Source organism: Alosa pseudoharengus, unplaced genomic scaffold (genome assembly GCF_046254945.1).
Source record: "Alosa pseudoharengus isolate Yale_2024_CS ecotype anadromous, Long Island Sound unplaced genomic scaffold, YU_APseudo_1.1 YU_APseudo_1.1_scf_12, whole genome shotgun sequence".
Classification (NCBI taxonomy): domain Eukaryota; kingdom Metazoa; phylum Chordata; class Actinopteri; order Clupeiformes; family Clupeidae; genus Alosa; species Alosa pseudoharengus.
Window position 1 is genome coordinate 9,664,047 of NW_027468587.1, and position 22,069 is coordinate 9,686,115.

The 22,069-nt window shown below is 39.5% G+C and overlaps 1 protein-coding gene and 1 long non-coding RNA gene across 2 annotated transcripts; one reads left to right on the plus strand and one right to left on the minus strand.

Moving 5' to 3' along the window:
- Nucleotides 1–900: 900 nt before the first annotated feature.
- Nucleotides 901–9,935, minus strand: LOC143118606 (cathepsin K-like). Its single transcript, XM_076279632.1, has 6 exons — nt 9,867–9,935; nt 2,568–2,674; nt 2,466–2,529; nt 2,013–2,190; nt 1,293–1,401; nt 901–1,026 (listed from the first exon to the last, which is right to left on the minus strand). The coding sequence occupies exons 1-6, from the start codon at nt 9,933–9,935 to the stop codon at nt 927–929; spliced, it is 627 nt and encodes a 208-aa protein (XP_076135747.1). The 3' UTR covers nt 901–926.
- Nucleotides 9,936–11,700: 1,765 nt separating this feature from the next.
- LOC143118907 (uncharacterized) lies at nt 11,701–13,127 on the plus strand. The gene is made up of 3 exons (XR_012986227.1): nt 11,701–12,207; nt 12,837–12,944; nt 13,084–13,127. It is a non-coding gene; the product is annotated as an uncharacterized LOC143118907 (long non-coding RNA).
- Nucleotides 13,128–22,069: the final 8,942 nt, after the last annotated feature.

Consider the following 22,069-nt stretch of genomic DNA (forward strand, 5'->3'; position numbering starts at 1 on the left):
GAAAACCAAAAATGAGTATCTCAAAATATTAGAATAAAAAGGTTACAGAATACAGAAATGTCAGTTTCCTGAGCCTTTAAACTCTTAGTCTGGTTCAGTAAACACAACCACAATCATGGGAAAGACTGCAGACCTGATAGTTGTCCAGAAGGCACTCATTGACGTAGGCACAATGTTTCCTGGAAGCAAAGTTCCCCAAGGTGGCGTAGTCAGCATCTACAAATTCTCCCCCCTCCCTCATGCCACACATGGGAAAAGAGAGTCTCCCTACAGAGACAGATGAGGTACATCCAAATTAATGTCCACACTACAAGTAGGACAAGACTGTGATCGACTTGGAATGAGAATTCTGTTTTGGTCAGGCATGTTATCATTACAAATTAGATTGGTAAATGGCCTGCATTTATATAGTGTTTTCCCACTCCTCCCAGTGCTTTACAATGTCATGCCTCACATTCACCAATACACACACACACTCATAAACTGATGGTGGAGGCTGCAAAGCAAGGTGCACTGTGGGGTTCAGTTGGTTTATTCTGCCAGTGAAATCATCATGGGTGTGACAGGGGTTACAGACTTTTCAAAATACTATCACTAGATAAAACTGGTAGCCTACATTTATATTGACCTAATTTGTGTGGCCTCAGTACAACTGATGAATTTGGTTTTGAACTTTGCTTGGTTTAGATTGAGACTGCCATCTAGTGTTCAGAATTCTTTACTTTTTGTACAGGTGTAATGCCTTTTTTTCAATGACAACTTGCTCTAACCTTTTATTCAGTTGCTTTGTTTGTTAACACAATAAATCATATTCTACTTATCAGGGAGAAAGTATGATTGTATCAATGTATTAACCAGATTTTTGATATTTGAAGTAGTTCCCTCAGTTGTCACTCATCCCATGCCTCCTCCTGATGATCTGGTGATCACATGATGGGGTAGCTGGGGAGGTTGGCGATTCCACAGGCGTTGTTACGGTTACGCGCCATCAGGATGTAGCCCTTGTTTCCCCAATCCTTACCCCAGCTGCCAGCCAAGAAGAGAAAGAATCACGAGGGGTGCGAAACACATTGGCAGCAGTGAGGAGAGTGTTGAATGAGCTTAACCCAGCGCACAGGCCTCCTGCTACTACTCAAGGGAGAAGTGTTACGTATCTCCATTAGAGCGAATAAAAAAGAGCACAAACCTACGTTACTATTAGCTGATTGGCACTTTTACCCAAAGCAACTTGCAAGTGCAGTGTAAGTGCACTATAAGTGTAAGTAAATAGTTGATTATGGGCATGCACTCACCTGTTCTTCACAATCCAGAATTTCTTGCCCTTGGTGGTGACTCCATAACCCACAGCCAATGCTGCATGATTGATATCATCTTTGTTGCAGTTGTGATCATAGTACACACCTAGGAGATGAAACATCATACATGGAATATGTATTACTTTGCTACCTTAGAATAATAAGGTGCTATCTGCGTTTTGAGTAGTTCTGAGATATTGAGCTTCAAAGTTTTAGAATTCCATAGAGTTACATGGTAAATGGAACAAGTTCTTTTTGATATAAAGTCCAAATATTTACACAACTAAGAAACACCTCATCTGAACTTAAGAAACTTTAACAAACAAAGAATAAAAATATGTAAATAACTCCATTTTGACAAAAATGTCAGATAGAATCTTATTATTCTAAGCCATACAGAACATTCAAACTTAAACTAAAATCTTAGTGTCATCAGTTTCATAAAGATATACTGTATCCCTCATAACAACTAAGAGGATTTAACCTTTATAAACACTGTTCCAGTGTGAAACAGATACAGTTACAAACAACTGGCTTTATACATGGCTTAATGTTCTTTTCTTCTGTGCAAAGAGCCTTGGCCTACTGCCATATGAATTACCCTTGGCCAAAAGCTATGCTCTGTCACTATAGTCAACACATCCCCAGCAGCAGACTACCAAGCCAGCAATAACGCAGAATAGTGCTAGAAGTATGACTATTAATGTTGTTTTTCACGGTCATAATGTCCATTACTGTAGAAGGCAAAGGTGGACAGAGTGGCATCGATGCCAACGGACACGGGTCCCAACTTGGCCACTGCCACGGTCAGGGCACGCTCGTCCCCTTCTTTGATCTCTTTGAACCCACGGCAGTTGGCTCCTCTCCCTGACTCACTGTAAGCACAACTCTGGTCCTGAGAAGAATAAAATACAAATATCCAGGAGGGTGTTGAAAATATTGAAAAAGACTCAAAGACCATATCAATTGGCATTATATTAAATTAGAACAATTTAATTGAAATGGACTTTTACTTGTATATTTATCAAGCAATTCCTTAATTCTCTTAGTGTTTATATTCTCTTAAATGTTTTTGAAATGCAATATGAAGTCAACAATAAATACATTTTCCAATAAACATCCATATTTTTAACAGAAATGAGAGTCCAATGTTTATTTTGAGGGGCGCACCTGTCCTACGTAAGGGTAGGCCTGCTCCAAGTCGATGCCATTGTGCACTTGAAAGGGGCTTATAAATAAAATATATTATTATTATTATTATTGTTGTTGTTGTTGGTCGTGTAGCCCCCGCCGTAGCCGTTGTTTTCCGTGCCGCAGTCCAACAGGTGGCCCATGATCTCCATCAGCTGACCCTCCAGAGCAGCGGCGGAGCGGAGGGCCTAGCACGAGCCACAGGAGCCCTAAAACACAATCTGGTTTTTAGAGTTAAAGATAAAGCCAACTGATATGTAGCAGACGCTTTCATCCAAAACGCCACGGACTCACAACACAACTTGTGTTATAACACTGCTGTACTCTTGTGTCAGGTGGCAGAGATGAACACTCCAGAGGATCTGCTGCAGTGGCCAGACTCTCTGTTCTCCTCCCTACTGGCAGCAGCCAACCGGGTCAACACGTGGTGATGGACACGGACACACACACACACTTTCTGAATTCCGCATGGTCATAGACACAAAGCCAGGGGCAAAGGTCACACTCTTGTGGGCATTATGTATTTTTTACAGTCTATGGAGCCAGAGCTGTGTGTAAAGTGTATTTTTATATCTGTTTTTATAGTGATGTTTTATGGGGTTAGCGTTTATGTGTGTGTGTGTGTGTTTGTCTTGTGGTTGTCTTGAATTTACCCTGGGGATCAATAAAGTATCTATCTATCTATCTGTTTGTGTGTATGTGTGTCTGACAGTATATTACTATCATCATGTAATATCATACATAATAATGGTAATACTACTATACTATACATAACTAAGGTTACAACCCACTAATGATCAGCGGGCAACCTGTAGAGAGAGTTTTAAATACCTTGGTGTCCACGTTACTGAAGACTTAACATGGACTGTTAACACTCAAATGTTCTGAAGAAGTCCAGACAATGACTCTACTTCCTTCGTCAGCTAAGGAAATTCAAAGTTTCTACATCCATCATGAAGGCCTTCTACACTTCAGCGGTTGAGAGTGTTCTAACTGGTAGCATCATCACCTGGTATGGGAACTCCACAGTTAGAGATTGTAGTACTACAGAGAGTAGTGCGCTCAGCTGAACGTAGTATAAGAACTCAACTCCCTGCTCTACAAGATATCTATTCCAGAAGAGTACTCCTAAGAGCCCAAAAGATTCTGAAGGACTCTTCTCATCCTAACAATGGATTATTCCTACCGCTGAAATCAAGAAGACGCCTATGTAGTCACAAAGCCAGAACTGAGAGACTTAGGAGAAGTTTTTATCCCCAGGCCATCCGAACTTTGAACTCACACTATACTGACTTTGCACTCATTCACTGACCCCCCCCCACCCCATCCCCAACACACACACAAAAAACACACACACTTACATCATCACTGTCATCACCTCACATACATACATCACACTGCTTGCTACAGTAAGCCTCCTCTACATACTTGCTGCACACTGCCCCCCCCCTCCCTACATACACAGCAACTTGTCTTCAGGATCTTCTCCAACACACATCCTCTACATACTTACAGCACACTGCCCCACCTACCCACACACACACTACACACACACACACACACACACACACAGTCACTGCTCCACTCCCCTCCCGCCCACACACACATCTTCACTGTCATCACTCACATACATCATACATACAGTACTCTGCTTGCAATAGTAAGTCCATTCACCATACTTGCAGTACACTGCCCCCCCCCTACATACACAGCACATTATTTCATCAGGAAGCTTCTCCAACACACATCCCCAACATACTTCCTCATGAGACAATCTGCTGTGTATTGGGGGGGGGGCAGTGTGCTGTAAGCTTCTCCAACACACATATTGCACACTGCCCTCTCCCCACATACACAGCACACTATCCCATCTCCCTTGTCATCCCCCCAACACACACACCAAGACCCCTGGCAGTTGGGTTAGCCCCTTGAGCCGTGGATCGATCTGCCCAAGGTTTCTTCCTTAGTAAGGGAGTTTTTCCTTGCCCCTTTTGCTCTTGGGTGCTCCTTGTTGGTGCCCCCCCCCCCCAATCCCAATCCTCCCCCACCTTTCTTATGCAGCCCTTGCCACTTAATCTACTAACCCCCCCCCCCCCCCCCCCCCATAAATGCACAAATAGGCTGACACCAGACATAATTTCACTGCATTTCTTACATCCAGTAACTATATGCCTGTGACAATAAACTTCCTTGTATCCTTGTCTCAACCCTTTATTGGAATCAAGATATTTTTCATCCTGACCAGCAGGTGGTGTTGTGTGCTTTGTTTTATAGATAATTGCTGCAGCATGGTGGAATGTCGTTTTTTTTTTCCCCTATTATTTTGTTTTCTAATTTGGTTTAAAAAACATGCCGCTAATGTCATACATTTCCACGTTACCCTGAGGGATGCACTGCACTGTACACGCACAGTGTGACTGAAAAGACACAGGCTATAATGGTCTCTTGAGCCCTATACAGTGATTTTATAAAGGACATGTTTGTAAATAATCATATATATATATATATATATATATATATATATATATATATATATATATATATATATAGAAATTGCAGGTATATTGTCTCAACTATGCATGCAGGGGTGCTCTGAAATAAGTGTCTGCAGATTTTGCGCAGACCACAACCTTTTGCGGAGGGGACATTTAGAAATTAGTAGTACAATAGGCCGAAGATTAATGACCTGTCCGGTAACCATTAGGCTGGTGAACGCATTGTAATAACACTGCGTCCCTACCATGACGCTTGAAGAAGATCAGGTTATGCAGGGCCTTGACCCTCTTACGTTCTTGCATATACATTTGAGATCCTATGAATTTGGGTTATTTTGAATATTGTGGGTGGGTTAGGCCTACCTGGCCTACCTGTCTAGCCTACCTGTCTAGAATTCTTGAATTTCCCCTTGGGGATCAATAAAGTATCTATCTATCTATCTATCTATCTATCTATCTATCTAGACATAAGTTCCATATGAGTATGAATCCAGTATAATTTTTAGCTACTATTTCTATTAGCTCCTGTTAATTTGCCTTTACCACTAAAGCAGAGAGAAAAGTATACAGTTGTAAGATGTTTGCATTATAGTAGTGTGTCCACAATTTAGTGAGACAACTCTGTACATGAGCCAAATAGCCCAGCCAACCATCGTCCCAACTAAAGAGAAAATTATGATACTACAGTAACTAGCTATGCACAGAACCCAAAAGCACGGATGTTTTCCCAATATTTTTTGAATTAGCAAGTCAAAAAAGTCAAAAGAAAATCTACTAGGCCTACTATAAAACCCTTTAGCAATATATCATATATTAAGGTAATGTTTCAGATTCTTGCGAGTTTTGGCGGGGCGCCACTCTTGGAAGTTGCATGGCTGGTTTTCTCATTGTGACATGCGATGCTCTTTTTAGACGGATTTTAGCTGCTACTTCCTCACACCATCACCTTCATGAAAAAAAGTGTGTATCTGTCATGAATGCCACTTGTTTGTATTGTATACACATCCAAATATGCTGTAGTAGCAAATGGTTTTAGCTGTGCTACATACAGTACAACAGTGTTTAGGTTTTGTATTCTTCCAAAAGCAATGTTATTTTAGATTATAACAATATCATGATTACTCTTGTAATGGTGTTGATGTTTTGTTATTGTAGAATTTGAAACAGATTGGTTTGAATGGTTTGAATGTACAAATATTTATTCAAACAAAATGTATAAGAGAAAATGTATAATAAACTAATAAACTAAACTAAACTAAACTAAAATTAACTGTCATAGTACAGTACTGTAGATATGGTAACTTCATCGTATGACATCGTTCAGACCTCATGTTCTTGCAGCCGATATTTCTGAGATATGAAATTAAAGGAGAATTCCGGTGTGATTTTGACCTAAAGTGTTTTGAAACATGATACCAAGTGTGAACGTATGTCTCATAGCCCATCTCGGCTTGTCCCCTGCACTCCGAAATCTGGTGCTAGTTAGCCGATGCTACCAACAAGGCGGTCAATGGTGGTGCCTCGGCATCGGCATAGCCATGCAAATAAATCACTGTTTTACACCATTTACGAGGCTCAATGTATCTCCACACTTCATCGGTAGACTTCCAAGGGCCCTGACATTTAAAACGAGACATTGAGAACTTTGAAAAAGCACTGGTAGTTTACTTACAAGACGATTTATACAGACAGTATCTTCTCGAAGTTTAGCGTTTGCAGCCATCTTGAATTTAGTCACGATAAGTCGAGCGACGAGTAAGAATGAACAGGTATGATAAGGGATCAGATTCCAAAAATAATTCCGTGGAAATGCATGGATTCCAGTTGCTGCTACTGGAAGAAACTGTAATCCATGCATTTCCACAGAATTATTTTTGGAATCTGATCCCTTATCATACCTGTTCATTCTTACTCATAGCTTGACTTATCGTGACTAAATTCAAGATGGCTGCAAACGCTAAACTTCGTGAAGGTACTGTCTGTATAAATCGTCTTGTAAGTAAACTACCAGTGCTTTTTCAAAGTTCTCAATGTCTCGTTTTAAATGTCAGGGCCCTCAGAAGTCTACCAATGAAGTGTGGAGATACATTGAGCCTCGTAAATGGTGTAAAACAGTGATTTATTTGCATGGCTATGCCGATGCCAAGGCACCACCATTGACCGCCTTGTTGGTAGCATCGGCTAACTAGCGCCAGATTTCGGAGTGCAGGGGACAAGCCGAGATGGGCTATGAGACATACGTTCACACTCGGTATCATGTTTCAAAACACTTTAGGTCAAAATCACACCGGAATTCTCCTTTAAGTAAAAAAACACATCTGAAAATGAATGTTCTATCCAGTTGCACAGAAGCCACGTCTACTAGTAGCAGTTTCCTTTTTTCACAATTGTACACACACACAGTAGCCCATGTGTTTAAGAGTTGTGAAAATGTATGTTCACCCATTATTCAGTATATTTGTTATCAGATTAATTTAAGGTTAGTTTGTTCTATAGTTTGTAAGTTTGTTTCTATACCGGATGAATGATTCAAGGCCTACCCTAACATAGTAGTGTGTAACCAGGTGTCAGGTTCATTGTGGCAGATATGCTGAAGACAGAAAGGACAAACAGTTAAATAAAATATTTGTATTGTAAGAATAATTTGTATGGCATAGTATGAGTTAAATGCACATGCTCCTAGAAAGAGGGGTCATTTAGAGAAAACAGCATGAACTATTTGTTCATCGTCATTTTTTAATACTTTACCAGAGCTTTGTGTGACAACGTAAAGTTCAGTGTTATTGGAGATCAGCATAGCACAGGGTGACATTGTGTGTTACAAGTTACACAAACACTGTAAGGTAACACTTTTTGACAAAGTGAGAACTTGTCTTGCATCAGTTGTGCAATTTTGGTCAGTTGTGTGTGTCAGCTCTTGCAATCTTTAGCATGCAAGTCTATCTGCTATAGGTATAGCCAATCATAGTGTGCCCTTTACTGGTCTCTTTCGACCTTTGTGGCCTTCTCTGCACTAGAATAATGTTACTTTCGGTTGAGGCTGTGGATGATTTACATAATTGTAACTTTCACAAAAAAATTTGAATGGTGTTCTTCACAAGGCAATATGAAATAATCTTCGCCTTTCTCCCTGTCATAGAAGATGCTTACCTCCCAAAGTAGTATGGTAAATTGGCTGCAAAAACTGAAGCATTTTATAAACACACAAACACACACACACCTAATCAAAAATCATTAAGTGGCTCCAGAGGTTTGGACCATCAACCTGTAATTTACAAGCACTGTGTCTTTGATGTTGAGATAGATACAACTACATGCACCGCAAAGCGGTACAAAATATGACCGCCACTAAGTCCTGTAAATCCTCTCCATGAAAATAAATTGCGCTTGTCAATTTGTCTCTGTCTCCTACTCCATCCCCTACTCTTGCAACTTTTGTGTATGCTTGTATGTGCGTGCCTGTGTGTGTGTGTATGTGTGTGCCTGTGTGTGCATTTGGGTGTGTGTGTGCCTGTGTGTGTGTTTGTGTCTGTGTGTGTGTGTCTGTGCATCTGGATATGTGTTTGTGCATATGTGTATGTGTAAATCAATTTGTCTCCATCTCCTATAGAGCCTGACCGATATGGGATTTTGAAGGCCGATGCTGGTGTGCGGGGTTGTATTGAGAACAATGGAATATAATGTAGTTAAATGTTGAAAGCGGAATGTGCGGCAATAACGTTGGCGCTAGTGTACGCACTGTAGCCCTTAAAGCTCTTCTGTCTTAATGGTCTTCTACGTATATTTCCATACAAGAGGGAAAGTCATGGAGAGAAGTTGAAATATACTTCTCTGTACTCTCAATACTAACATGCAAGCGGTTTGGTGTTTTGACAAAAAGTGTTTCATGAAATTGAAAACTGAGTCGAAGGCTGAGAATTAGCCTAGTGTATGGTTTTGCCAATTTGGAATGGGGTTATGGTGTTTGAGTGACATGTTTAAAAAAAAGGAAGCTGTTGAGTTGAAAGAAAACTGCACATTGTGTACTTCACAATGTGGAGGGAAAAAAGTCCTCAAATGTACATGTCTGATCTTATGTGTCCTGTTTGGTCAGTATATTCTTGTATTCTTTCTTGTACTCTAAATAATCCTACTTGAACAATATTTCTAAAAAAAAAAAGCCTACACTATATCCCAGGAAAATATGTTTTGTCAAATGTGGTTTGCTTACTGTATGATGGATGTGTTTGTGATAAGACAACAAAATAGAGTTTTGATTAATAATTGTGTTTTGGTGTTTCATCTCGCAAAACATCTGACGGATTCTGCTACTTGGGTATGGTGTTGTGTTAACTGTGTGTAGTATTTTGAAGAAAAAAAAACTGTCTCTATTTTCAAAATTGTGCATATGCAATTGAAAAGCTGAAATGTGTACTCATACATTGCTACAGCAATTGACAGTCAGCGCCACTTCATGTGATGGCTCTCATGAGATACGCATCTCTGGTTTGCTAATGTATGAAGCAATCTCACACCTTTACAAATACACACACACACACAAAATCTTGCATCAGTTCGGTAGGCTGCATGTTTCCCATTACTGAAAAATGTCCATTATATGTAATGAAATAGACCTATATTTCTTTGGTTGTTGTGGGGGCTGGCGGGTGACCGTGACTTTTTCAAGTAAGAGTTGTTCCTGGACCAACATTCTAAAGACAATGTTGTCACATTGTCATGTTTGTCCAGGACCATCACTACAATGTTGTTCCAGGACCCACATTGTCATGTTTGTCCAGGACCATCACTACAATGTTGTTCCAGGACCCACATTGTCATGTTTGTCCAGGACCATCACTACAATGTTGTTCCAGGACCGCCTTTAGAATGTTGGTCCAGGACCCACATTGTCATGTTTGTCCAGGACCATCATTACAACATTGGTCCAGGACCGTCGTTTCTCCAGGACCGTCATTACAATGTTGATCCAGGACCGTCTTTACCATGTTGGTCCAGGACCCTCATTGCCATGTTTTTCCAGGATCGTCATTACAGTGTTGGTCCAGGACCGGCTTTTCAATGTTGTCTTTACAATGTTGGTACAGGGCCGTCTTTAAAATGTTGGTCCAGGACCGGCTTTAGAATGTTGGTCCAGCACCTTTTTTACAATGTTAATCCTGGAACAACATCGCCATCCTGGACTAACATGGTGATGTCACTCCTGGAAAATGTACAACAAACAAAAGTGACTGCTTTAGCCTATTACCAAGAAGGGACCCAATAGTTGAAATAGCTTTGAAGCTAATTAAGTAATCTTGTTGCCATGGTAATTTGTGCTAATGTTAGCTGCTAGGCTAGATAAAATACAAAAAAATTGCTTGGTAATAGGCAATACAAATCTGCGAGTGGTTGTTGTTTGTTTTTTTTCTTGCTACAATTCTGAGAAACTTGCCATGTTTAAACCTTTATACAATAAGCTGCATAATAGTTTTGTCTGCTTTGTTTATTCCAGGTCCATTATAGGGAAGTTTTTCCAGGTCCATCACAGTGAAGCTAGTCCTGGTCCAGACCCATCATTTGGAAGTTGGTTCAGGTCCATCACAGTGAAGCTGGTTCAGGTCCATCATAAGGAAGTTGGTCCAAGTCCATCACAGTGAAGCTGGTCCAGGTCCATCACAGGGAAGCTGGCCCAGGTCCATCATAAGAATGGACCTGCAGTCTGCACACACTCTGCTCAGGTCTGGACCCAAATGAATGGTCAACAGCCTTGTGCAATGGCAGCAACGTCTGCTACACACGAGATACATCACTGTTTCAATTTAATTTTCTCCTCATTAATCTGTTTATACTATAATTTAAAGGGGTGGGACATGAAACAGCAGTTCAAGTAGGGGATTGACTTTTGCGATGTTAAGCTATGGAGACTGACGGAGTGTCGGTCGGTAAGAGCACTTATTTGGAAAAATATATTGAATTATATATATATTTTTGTCATATTTGTCAAAATATGATTTTTGTATATATTTTATTTTCTATTTTCAGAGACTATGAAAACAGACTGCCCACCTGCACCAACACCGCAACATTTCCAGATGGAAATTATCCATGTGGACACTGTACACAGGGCAAGTTCACACACAAATGTCACTCCTTCAATCACCCTATAACAGGAAAAGAACTATGGGTTAAAGGAAAAATCACATGCAGCACTACTAATTAGGTATACTTGATCAAATGTCCCTGTGGGAAAGCATATGTAGGAAAAACATGCAGGGCTCTGAAGACAAGGATGTGAACACAGAAGCAACATCAGAAACAACTAGAAAATGTAATTTCGAGGAAATTACCAGTGCATGAAAATATAAATATACTGTATATTAACATAAAATGCTAAACAAACTTTTATTTGGAAACAGTTGGCAGGAGTCATAGTTGATAACAACTGACAGTTACAATGGCTGAACAGTTGAAAAGTTCAGTAGTTTAAAGGGTTAAATTGTTTAACAGTGAAATATTGTAGTGAGGACTTTTATTTTGAAACAGTTTTTGGCAGAGGAAGCAGTTGAACAGGATGTGTAGTCTTAATAAGGCCAGTTTGTATGCTTAAAGCCTGAGACTGGCAGTTGATCCAGGTAGCCTGAACACCTGCCATAGGATTCTAATTGCTTAACGGCCGTATTATGATGTCACAATCGGCAATGTTAAGTCTATGGGGATTTTTAAAAAGTTTTTCTTTAAAGCTACATTGTGTACTTTTTTGAGTTAATTCTTAGCAAAAACCCATTTGTTCTTTCAAAAATATGTGCTCATTCATGTGTAATTATTTCCACTTACTAATCAAAGTATTCTCGTAAGTGTAGAATCTGCTATTCCAAATACATACGCGCGAGTCGCGCGAATGGCTGAATCCATGTTGCGCCTCCATCTTTGAAATACATTCGCCAACGAGGGACATTCCTGGAAATTCAGCTCCGCCTTTCGCGCTTGTAGGCAACACTCATTGCATGATTAGTCTACTCGCGACTGCCGGCAGATTTGAAAGTCTGTTGAAGACGGAGGATTACACCTATTCTCGAGGACATGAAAAGGAGTCGCCAAGGAAGCGAAAAAGAGAATTAAAACGCCAACGTGACTGGAAAAACAACAGACCAAAGTCATATTGGAGTGGCTTTTCTAAGATGGAAAGAGCTCGTGAGGAGCAAGGATTTTAAAAGGGACGCCGAAGTTGCCTGCTTTCTCCTCGACAGGTAATTCGGCCTATTCGTGTAAATATATAGTCTATGGTGTAAATTCGAAGTTTTATAGTTGCTTGGCTTACTATAGCATGGTTGTCCATAACGCTAGAATGACGTCTGGGATACCTTTCCTCGCGTCGATGAAAAAGGATTGTCTATTCTACGTTGTAACATAAATCTGCTATGACGGATCACAGGCAAAGGGCACTGTAAATTGTAGTTATTTTTCATTGCTTTTGCTTTGTAGCCTAAATGTATCCTAATCTGATAATGCTAGGGTAGCCAATTCCAAGGGTGACGTTCACATCCTGAGGCCTGTCCTGTAGTCTTATTAATTGTAGACGTAGCCTACTAATTACTAAATTGTCTGAAAGTTTTTCACCATATGAGTGTAGCCTACACCTCAGAATGGGGGAAGGGTAGACTAGCCTAGTCCATTACACTTGTGAATGGAGCAAGGTAGACCAGCCAGCCCATAAGTCATTATCATGCAGAACAATAAAATACGGACAGAACTGCTTTGATTGAACTTTAGTCAATGCATCTACCAAAATACATCATTCCTCACAGTCATAAAATGAATGTACTTTGTTTGTGGTTAAAGTGAGACATTCTAACATGTACTGCTCTTTTTTGTCCAGCTATGAGAGAGAACTGAGAGCAGTCACATCAACACCAATGAAGGGAAAGCCCTCTAGTATTACAGTAACTACTCCAGAAGTGTCCAGCATTTCTAGTGGGACACACAGGTCAGTCACTGCATGAAAACAATTGTTGATTCTATGTGATTGTTGTTTGATAATAACTGAAAGTATATTTGTAATATCTTGGTGTTTACCATTTTATGTACTGTTATATGTTGTGAAACGCTCTGCTTATTCATTTCAGATGAGCATCTTGGCGCAATTGCAGAAGCCCCTGAAATTGAGAACCTAGCAGTTATGCTAAGATTTTTAACTATGCTAACCATGCTACTTAGCTAATGTTTTATAGCAGTGCTAGCAATGCTAACCTGCTAATCATGCTACTTAGCTAACGTTTTCTAGCAGTTTAATGAATGTTGATATTCAAATAGTTTAATGGCTGTGTATAGGTAGATATTTGACGATAACTGAAAGTTGGAACGGCTCTAATGTTTGCTAGCAGTTATGCTAAGATTTTTAATTCTGCTAACCATGCTACTTAGCTAATGTTTTATAGCAGTGCTAGCAATGGTAACATGCTAACCATGCTACTTAGCTAACATTTTCTAGCAGTTTTACTAAACATGCTAAATATGTTAGCAATGCTAGCATGCTAACTATGTTAACCATATTACTTAGCTAATCATTTTTAGCAGTTATGCTAACTATGATACTTAGCATGTTAACATGCTAGCATGCTAACTATGCTAACCATGTTACTTAGCTAACCTAGCTAATCATTTTTAGCAGTTTTGCTAAAAATGCTAACTAGCATGTTAGCATGCTAACTATGCTAACCATGTTACTTAGCTAACTTAGCTAATCATTTTTAGCAGTTTTGCTAAAAATGCTAACTAGCATGTTAGCATGCTAACCATGTTACTTAGCTAACTTAGCTAATCATTTTTAGCAGTTATGCTAACTATGCTAACTAGCATGCTAACATGCTAGCATGCTAATTATGTTAACCATGTTACTTAGCTAACTTAGCTAATCATTTTTAGCAGTTTTGCTAAAAATGCTAACTAGCATGTTAGCATGCTAACTATGCTAACCATGTTACTTAGCTAACTTAGCTAATCATTTTTAGCAGTTATGCTAACTAGCATGCTAACATGCTAGCATGCTAATTATGTTAACCATGTTACTTAGCTAACTTAGCTAATCATTTTTAGCAGTTATGCTAACTATGCTAACTAGCATGCTAACATAGCTAATCATTTTTAACAGTTTTGCTAAAAATGTTAACTAGCATGTTAGCATGCTAACTATGTTAACCATGTTACTTAGCTAACTTAGCTAATCATTTTTAGCAGTTTTGCTAAAAATGTTAACTAGCATGTTAGCATGCTAACCATGTTACTTAGCTAACTTAGCTATTCATTTTTAGTAGTTATGCTAACTATGCTAACTAACATGTTAACATAGCTAATCATTTTTAACAGTTTTGCTAAAAATGTTAACTAGCATGTTAACATGTTAGCATGCTAACTATGCTAACCATATTACTTAGCTAACTTAGCTAATCATTTTTAGCAGTTATGCTAACTATGCTAACTAGCATGTTAACATGCTAGCATGCTAATTATGTTAACCATGTTACTTAGCTAACCTAGCTAATCATTTTTAACAGTTTTGCTAAAAATGCTAACTAGCATGTTAACATGCTAACTATGCTAACCATGAGACTTAGCTAACCTAGCTAATAATTTTTAGCAGTTTTGTTAAAAATGCTAACAATGTTAGCAATGCTAACATGCTAACTTTGCTAACCATGCTAACTAGCTACAGTGGGTAGGAGTCATAGTTGATGAAAAGTGTTGACACAGTTGATGACAAGTTAAAAGTTGTTGATAGACAGCTAGTGAATGTATATAGTTTAAAAGTTGAATGTAGATAGTTTAAAAGTTGTTGATAGACAGCTAGTTTAATAGATAGATAGTTTAATGATAGTTTAAAAGTAGACCGTTTAAAAGTTGAATGTAAAAAGTTCAGTAGTTTAATGGGTTACATTGTTTAACAGTGGATTATTGTAGTGAGGACTTTTATTTTGAAACAGTTTTGGGCAGAGGAAACAGTTGAATAGGATGTGTAGTCTTAATTGACCCAGATTGTATGCTTAAAGCCTGAGGCTGCAGGTGGCCTGAACACCTGCCATAGGATTCTAATTGCTTAATGGCCATATTATGATGTCATAATCGGCAATGTTAAGTCTATGGGGATTTTTAAAAAGTTTTTCTTTAATAGTTTAAAAAGTATAAAAGTTTCAAAGTTGAAAAGTCATACCAACCCGATCTGTTTGAAGACCTACATTACAAAGTTTGAACGAAGTTTCTAAGTTAAACTGTTCAAGAGAAATTGCGTACGGAAAAAGTGGTAAGCGGAATAATAATAAGAAGTTGTTGAAGTTGCCTAGGAAGAACAGTACAGTGCATTTTCATGCACTGTAATAAGAAGAAGAAGTTGCCTAGGAAGAACAGTACAGTGCATTTTCATGCACTGTAAAAAGTTGTTGTTGCCTAGGAAGAACAGTACAGTGCATTTTCATGCACTGTAATAATAAGAAGACTTCGGATAACAGAACATTTTCATGCACTGTAATGATGATAAGAGTCTCCTGGCTGTTCATTTTAACAAACACCCACTCTCAGCTCTGAGGTTCTCTTTTAAAAAGAGAGGCTTTTTACATCTACCACCAGTGAACTTTGGCCCCAAAAGGGCTCAATGAAGATTTCATAATCAGACCTTTTCTGTAATATGAACTTGTAATATGGACTGTGAACAGAAAGTCTAGTGAATGAACTCTATATTTTTTTCAAATCTGCATTTGTATACACTAGAGATCTGTTTTGGTCTCATATAAAGTTCTACTAATGTTTCTTATAATGTTTTTTCTAATGTTCTTATGCATTTGTCTGGCATTAATCACGCCACAAGCTGTCCTGCCATACTGTACCTGTAAGGGTTAATGTGTCACCAAAGATTGTTAAGGCGGAGCAAGATACTTCGTCGTAGCTCATGTCTATGGGCGCGAAATGGGGATCGAATCCTGTCTGCATAAAGAGGCGTGTCGATGACGTATTGATGCGCGTACGTTGCAAACTGCCAACAGCAGCGGCACAAATAACCGGAGCACACCTGATATAAAGTCGATTTTCTCCAGACTGGAATGCTCAAAAATGCTAAAAATGTACCTGAAATGTTCACAAGGGTTTGAGGATCATGAAAACGTGCCCGAAATTCACATTCCTAACTCTATAGAACTAAGACCTTAGCATATGTGGTAAAATTCTGAGCTATGCCCATAGACTTCAATGGAGCAGTCGCTGCCTCTGCTCTGCATAAAGGGGGATTTTGACCCCCCCCCTCGTGCGATCCGGGTTCCCGGAAGTGGCTCCTGATGAAGTATCTTGCTCCGCCTTAACAATCTTTGGTGTCACTGAGCTGGCTCAGCTGGCTCCCCAATAGGCCAGGTGATTTAGACCATGTGCAATGCCTGTGTTTGCAGTGAATTTGAGGAAGACCAATCAAGGTCATAGTGTAATTCTTGCCAAACTATGAGAAAATACCAAGGAGTGTGTGGACTTTTCCCTAAAAACTTTTGCTTGCTTTTGTCATGCATCTGGGATTGTGCACAAAGTCTCTTTACAAGTTGCTAGAGAATGGAGCCATACACTTTTCTAAGAGATTTATCTGAATTTACCTGTATAGGTGTCACCAAGCCAGATATAATTATTTTACAATCTCAGAGAATCATGTTTATTGGTTGCAAAAGAGTTTGGGTACATTGTCATTGTCTGGAATGACTTTGGCAACATAGAATAACATTCACAATTTATTGTAACAATGTTTCACAAAAGAACAGTTATCGCTATAAAGTCAGGGACATAAGTATAACTTTACCCAATATAGCCTTTAACTTTTTGAGTAATCTTTAAACCGTTGTACAGTTAAGTCACATTTCCTATTTGGAAACAGTGGCTGGTCTTGCATACATTAGTTGGGGACTTGCTGTCTGCAGATTTAGGAACGGATATACTGTGGTTTGTTTATGAGGCACTTTGAAGCTTGCCTAATGTCCACCAAAGGGGGAAATGAGTGGGCACAGTGTGAGCCACATGACAGTGTTGATGAACAAGTCAACAGCAGATTGTTATAGCTTAAGCTGTATGTTTCATTCGTCCCGACCGAGGACCGAATATTTTAAAATTAAATAAAGGAAAACCGAATATTGATCCTTCATTTAAATTTCCAGGATCATTCCAAGTCAAGCAGCATGCATGTCTTGCCGCAAAAATCTGCGTTGTGTGAAGGACAAACCACATAACGTTAACAACTCTTTGCCGTCATTGTGAAGCGTGTAGCCCACCTCTCGGTTATGGAATGGAAATATCATGCATATCGATGATTCTGCCATTTTTATAGATGTAAGTATGTGTTTCCATTAATATAATGTTCCCCATACACAAATAAATATTTAAAATATATTTTCACAATATATTTTGAAATATATGTAAATATTCAAAATTGACAGGGGAAAAAAAACATTTTGACACTTAAAATATATTTCAATATATTTTTCCAAATAAGTGCCCTTAACGACCCAAACTCCATCAGTCTCCATAGCTTAACATGGTAAAAGTCAATCCCCTACTAAACATCTTTCTTAAACTGCTGTTCCATGTCCCACCCCCTTAAATTATAGTATAAACAAATTAATGAGGAGAAAATTAAACTGAAATAGTGATGTGTCGCTTGTGTAGCAGACATTGCTGCCATTGCACAAGGCTCTTGACCATCCATTTGGGTCCAGACCAGAGCAGAGTGTGTGCAGACTGGTATTTCTTATGATGGACCTGGGCCAGCTTCCCTGTGATGGACCTGGACCAACTTTCTTATGATGGGCCTGGACCAACTTCACTGTGATGGACCTGGACCAACTTCCTTGTGATGAACCTTGACCAACTTCCCTGTAATGGACCTGAACTAGCTTAACTGTGATGGACCTGGACTAGCTTCACTGTGATGTACCTGGATAAACTTCCCTATAATGGACCTGGAATAAACAAAGCAGACAAAAATATTTTGCAGCTTGTTGTATAAAGGTTTAAACATGGCAAGTTTCTCAGAAATGTAGCAAGAAAAAAAAAAACAGTCTAACAACAACTGACAGATTTGTATTGCTGTTAGCAAGCTATGTTTTGTATCCTAGCCTAGCAGCTAACATTAGCATGAATTACCATGGCAACAAGATTGCTAAATGAGCTTCAAAGCTATTTCAACTATTGGGTTTCTTCTTAGTAATAGACTAAGCAGTCACTTTTGTTTGTTGTACATTTTCCAGGAGTGACATCACCATGTTGGTCCAGGACCATCTTTACAATGTTGGTCCAGGATCAATATGGCAATGTTGGTCCAGGATTAACATTGTAAAGTCGGTCCTGGACCAACATTGTAATGACGATCCTGGACAAACATGACTATGTGGGTCCTGGATCAACATTGTAAAGACTGTTCTGGAGCAACATTGTAATGATGGTCCTGGACAAACATGACAATGTGGGTCCTGGACCAACATTGTAATGATGGTCCTGGACAAACATGACAATGTGGGTCCTGGACCAATATTGTAAAGACAGTCCTGGACCAACATTGTAATGACGGTCCTGGACAAACATGACAATGTGGGTCCTGGACAAAACACGGTCCTGGACCAACATTCTAAAGGCGGTCCTGGAACAACATTCTAATAGTGGTCCTGGACAACATGGCAACATTGCTTCAGGACCATGTACAAACAAAAGCGACTGCTTTAGCCTATTACCAAGCTACATTAGTAGTCCAACAGTGTGCTCCTTAGCCAGTGAACTAACATTACACTGGCTTGGCACTTCAAATACAGTAGTTGCATGCTGCACCTACCTATTAGCAAGCTAATTTGGTAGCATAAATGTGTGTTCCTTAGCCTAGCCAAAGATTGTTAAGGCATAAAGAGGCGTGTCGATGACGTATTGATGAGCGTACGTTGCAACCGGCCAACAGCAGCGGCATAAATAACCGGCGCACACCTGATATAATGTCGATTTTCTCCAGACTGGAATGCTCAAAAATGCTAAATATGTACCTGAAACGTTCAGAAGGGTTTGAGGATCATGAAAACATGCCCGGAATTCACATTCCTAACTCTATAGAACCAAGACCTTAGCATATGTGGTAAAATTCTGAGCTATGCCCATAGACTTCAATGGAGCAGTCGCTGCCTCTGCTCTGCATAAAGGGGGATTTTGACCCCCCTCGTGTGATCCGGGTTCCCGGAAGTGGCTCCTGATGAAATATATTGCTCTGCCTTAACTATCTTTGGCCTAGCCTCTAACATTTGCAAGAATAACAGCGGCACCAAGATTGCTAAATGAGCTTCAAAGCAACTTCAACTACTATATCCCTTCAAAATAAGTTTAAAAGATACATAGCCACTGAATTACCTATAGGAAGCTAATGTATTACAGTAAATGTATGGTCCCTAGCCTAGCAGCTAACATTAGAGAAACATAGAACCAAGTCAGCTAAAACCAAAATAAAAAAAATCTAAGGTGCATATGTTCAGATTCCACTCAGAATTATTTTATTTTACAACTATTTTACACACAAATATGCAAGGACCTACCCATATTGAGATACAATTTATGGTGACCCACTGGTTGTTTCTGGGGGGAAATTTCAAAATGGCAATGGGAGAAGCAGAAGGCTCACATTGATGACATCACAAGGCTGTGATTGGTTAAAGAGTTGTTGGTCCAGGACAGTCTTTAGAATGTTGGTCCAGGAACGACATTTCACGTCTTCACGTGATTATTATATGTTCACGTAGCGTTTCAAACAAACTGCAGGTAACGTTGCAATTATGGGTGTATGGGCATTTGCTTTAAAAAGGTTGAGAACCACTAATCTACATGCGAAATACCCTGAATATTAGTGCAAATTCCTTCTTGTTAAGACATTAAGAATGAAATTGCACAAAATGATAAATCGCCTCATTAAACCTCTCCCCGTGTCAGTATATCTATGGAACTCCTCCTATGGCCGCTGAGTGGAAGGGAGACCTAGGGTTAAACCATAGGGATCTTGCTACTCAATGTTTTTCTATGGTTGGCTATCACTATGTTACAAAGGCAGTGAAATATTAGACAAATGTATGGCCAGTTGGCTACTGCTTGTTAGCCCATTCGTATCAGGCTTTTGCAGCCTACACTGTGCAGTTGTTTTAATTCGTCAGTATTATATCATAGCAAACAACACAGTCTGAACGTATCAGAGAAATGGTACAGCCCAATGGGGGTGAGGGTTTGAAAATTGTATTTCATTAGATTATATCCTGAATTGATGGTATGTGATGGTAATACTGCATTTAATTACATGCAATGATGGATAACATTAGATTTTATTACATTTTTTCAGTACCCCCCAAACTATTATTTTCATCCCTTTTGGGGGGGTCCAAGTCTCATCTAGGGGGGTCGGACCCCCCCCAATACCCCCCCCGAACCATGAAGAAGGCCTCATGTAAAATGATCAGGGCCCAGGCAAAAGAAATCAATGCAACAGTGAGTGATGGCAGTGATGGCTGGCTGGACAAATTCCTGAAGTGCAACGACTTTTCGGTCAGAAGACACACAACTGTGGCCCAGAAAGATGCCAGGCACTTCACTGAGAAACTAGTGAATTTTGTGACATTTACGACGTGGATTATTAAGGCAAATAAAATACAGCTGAAAAACATTATAGCCTGAAACAGTGGTGTGGTTTGATATGGGCTCAACTACGATGGATGCGAGAGGTGTGTGCAGTTTTCCACTGGAAACCACAGGCCAAGAGCCACTTAATGTCTAATAATGTGACTATCCATAGACCTCTCCAGAATAAGTCCCGCCTCCGTAACTTCCGTATCCATCCAACTTCCTGGCGTCGATTGTCTATGGGAAATAACATGGCGTTTCGAAATATCATACCGGTAAAACATCTGTAGGTAGCGAAGTAGAAAAAGCTGGTGGGCAGATTGGCCTACACACTTCTGCCATCTAGTTTCCACTGGATTTTTTGATTGTCGGAAACGGCACCGACGTTTGTTGCACGACGTTTGTCGACATTGAAATGTTGCATGATTTAGTAAAACAATACATCCTACATCATTTTTTGATATACGTCTTGCAATACACACACACACACCACCAGTGCCGGCCCAAGCCTTTTGGGGGCCCTAAGCAGAATTTGATTTGGGGGCCCCCTCCCACAACGCAGTCACCTGTGCTTGGCGATAATTGACAACTTCACACTATAATGTCATATTATAAATTAATACAGTGAGGTTATGTATTAATACAGCGACTGATTATGAACTACTGTCCCCCTGGACACAGATGCATAAGGACCCTCTCCCCCTACCCTCTTTGTGCAAATGTGGGTACAAACGGGTGTGTGTGTGTGTGTTGGGGGGGGGGGGGGGGGGGTTAGATGTGATTTCCTGTATTCTGGTGCATTTTTGGGATGGTCAGCTGGAGAAGGGCAGTACCTAAATTTGTTCAGATTCATAGCCTTTTGCTTTTTGACTTTTTGCTGAACAAATCCGCAAATGTGCATTAAATGAGCAATTTTCAACTACAAAATAAAAACCAAATAGACAAACATTAATAATCAAAAATAAAATGTCCCAAAAAATAGATAATTATTCCTACTTCGTTCCTGGTTTTTAGGCATCTGCAACTCTGCAGTGGACGAACCTGCAATGATTAAATAAATACATAAATAAAAAAATAAAAAAACGATGTTAAATGTGTCGTGTCATATTAACAAGCTATGTAACCATTTGCCATCAAGAAAACCTCACCTTCTGGTAGGTAGAGTTAGGTAGAGGTAGAGATGTGCTCCAAAGGACTTCAACAGTGTCTCTGAATAAGTGCATAGTTGATCGAGCAGAATGAGTTTATTTTGCTATCATTACTTACACTCAAATAACAAGCAATTCCACATGTAACAATTCATATTCTATTGGCAAATGAGGCATAATCAAAAGAGTATAGGCTACTTAATTGCAGTATGGTGAACACTTAACATGGTGATCTACTGCAGCCTAAATATTAGGGTAGCACCGCTACATCGCTTGCCACTATCTTAATCAAATGTAAATTTATTTTCAT